Consider the following 2,500-nt stretch of genomic DNA (forward strand, 5'->3'; position numbering starts at 1 on the left):
ATTAGTTATTTTGCTATTACAGGGTGCTCCAAGCAAATGTACAATAAATGCAATTGAAAATTCCACTTCAGCTGTAAGCTTACAGCTCTCTCCACCATTATAATTCAATGAGACATGTTCTCAGGGCTAAACTAAGAGCTTAAGCTATACAGCTCTCTCTACCATTATAGGAATCCATTGGAAAATATGTGTAGTAAAACAATTATTAATTCACCAGCCCAAGAGGCTTGATTACCTCATACAGTACATTAAACCACACACTTTAAATGTTATAAAGGCCCTCAATGGCCACAGCTACACCAATTTAATGGCAAATACACATGCCCTGCTGTATGAAACCAGGCCTAGTTCAGAGCCTCCATTATGCGTGTTTTGTTACCAAAATGGTAATGTTGAAGTCTGAATCGGCTACTTAACACTCTCTGTAATGTCATAGCAATGTTGTTGTGATGTTATTGAGTTTTTTCAGCAAGCAGTGAGTCGGATTTGATTGGATCCCATAAGCGTCAAAAGGCTGCTCCTTGCTACTACCTGCTTGACCTTTAACCCCAAGGACAATGGCCGACCTTGGGCCAACCTTGGACGATGCAGGCGACGACTAGGACATGGAATATCTCCTTAATGAGGAAGCCAAGACTCGTTGGTCTTGACGCCACTTTTAATCACTCGTTATTAGACATCAAAATCTGCGACGCCTAATAAACCCCACTAATTACAGTCTCGTCCTAATTAACAGCAAAAAAGCAGCAATGGTAATTAATATCGACGAGAGACGGAGCAGAGAGACCGGGAGGGTGGGCACACACACACACACACACACACACACACACACACACACACACACACACACACACACACACACACACACACACACACACACACACACACACACACACACACACACACACACACACACACACACACACACACACACACACAGTCCAGAGCTGACTTAATGAAAACAGCCCATTGTTAATAATGATAGACCAGACCAGGAGCAGTGTTGCCAGATTGGGAGTTTACCCGCCCAATTGGGCTACTTGGAATGACTGTCTGCGGTGGTGAAAAATGGTCAAAAGCGGGCATTTTAGATTTCTGTAGATTTATGGCCATAGAAATCAATGCAGTTTGGCTCAAATTTAGCTCTTCCAGTTCTTTTTTGAGCATTGATTGTTTGGGCTGGAAATAAGACACATCTGGCAACCCTGAACAGGAGTGTAGTGCTATTGTTCACAACCTGGTTGTTGCACAGTGTGGCAGTGTGTAAAGTGAAAAGTTGCTGCGGCATTTATTTGCCCCGTGGGTTTGTTACGGGGCCCGTGAGTCACTTATAATTGTATGCGAATAACAAACGGAGGAAAAGGCTGCGATGGCCGGGAGGAAATGTTCAGGCTGGACGGAGAGACCAACGCTGAAGTGAAGCTGGCCAGGGGAGCAGTGGAAAAAATTCTTACACGTCAGCGTCATTAATAAAACATTCTTCACACATACACTCCCCAGCACAGAAAATGAACAAAATGAACAAGTGCATAGTGACACACACACACACACACACACACACACACACACACACACACACACGTTAAGCCTCTATCTCACAGAAACACACGGTCACACACAATCACAAACACAAAAACAAACAAGCTAACAAACGCACAAAGACACAAACAATCACTCACACACACACACACACACGCACACGCACACGCACACGCACACGCACACGCACACGCACACGCACAAACACAAACACTCACACACGCACAAACACACGCACACGCACACGCACACGCACACACACACACACACACACACGCACACGCACACGCACACATAAATAACACAAATGAATCAAACTTAATGCACACAAACACAGATACTTACAAGTACATGGGCTTTAAGAGAAGGTGAGATGGTTTCTCATTGACATGGTAGAGTGGGAATGGGTCAAATCCACCAATAAAATCAACTGAAAGCAACACAAAACAAGATGGAGTAATAAATCATAATGAAATGAAATCAAATATGCACAAAAACATGAGAACACACGACATGACTGAGGACTCAGATGGAGGGGCTATGTGATCAGGCATGCTTTATGATGAATAAATAATAATGTGATAAAATGGCATGGCAAATAATATAAACACGACAAAAACAAAACATCAATACCATACACATCATCATGGGTACACAGCACACACACATGAGCTGACATCAATGACAGGAAACTGACAGCTGCATATTTCCGACCCACGACTAAACACAAGTATAAAAGACAACCGCCCGATGTATGAAAGGTGACATTGTGTATGAAGGGTGACATTGTTGTAGGAGAGAGGAAATGAGAGGAGAGAGAGAAATGAGAGGAGAGAGAGAGAAAAATGAGAGGAGGGAGAGAAAGTGCAGAGGAAGCAGGAGAGACTAAAAGGCCTAGATAGAGAGTGATTCTTAAATACACATCGACATGCCACACCTGCCAGATGTGTGAAGGACGACT

General features: G+C 43.5%; 1 protein-coding gene across 1 annotated transcript in view; it reads right to left on the reverse strand.

Moving 5' to 3' along the window:
• Positions 1 to 2,500, reverse strand: part of nkain4 (sodium/potassium transporting ATPase interacting 4) — a 116,508-nt gene that overhangs the window by 5,649 nt on the left and 108,359 nt on the right. The window contains exon 6 of the mRNA XM_063208113.1: positions 1,885 to 1,969. Coding sequence (XP_063064183.1) covers positions 1,885 to 1,969 — 85 coding nt within the window. The remainder of the gene's footprint in view (positions 1 to 1,884; positions 1,970 to 2,500) is intronic.

The sequence above is a fragment of the Engraulis encrasicolus genome, chromosome 10 (genome assembly GCF_034702125.1).
Source record: "Engraulis encrasicolus isolate BLACKSEA-1 chromosome 10, IST_EnEncr_1.0, whole genome shotgun sequence".
NCBI lineage: Eukaryota > Metazoa > Chordata > Actinopteri > Clupeiformes > Engraulidae > Engraulis > Engraulis encrasicolus.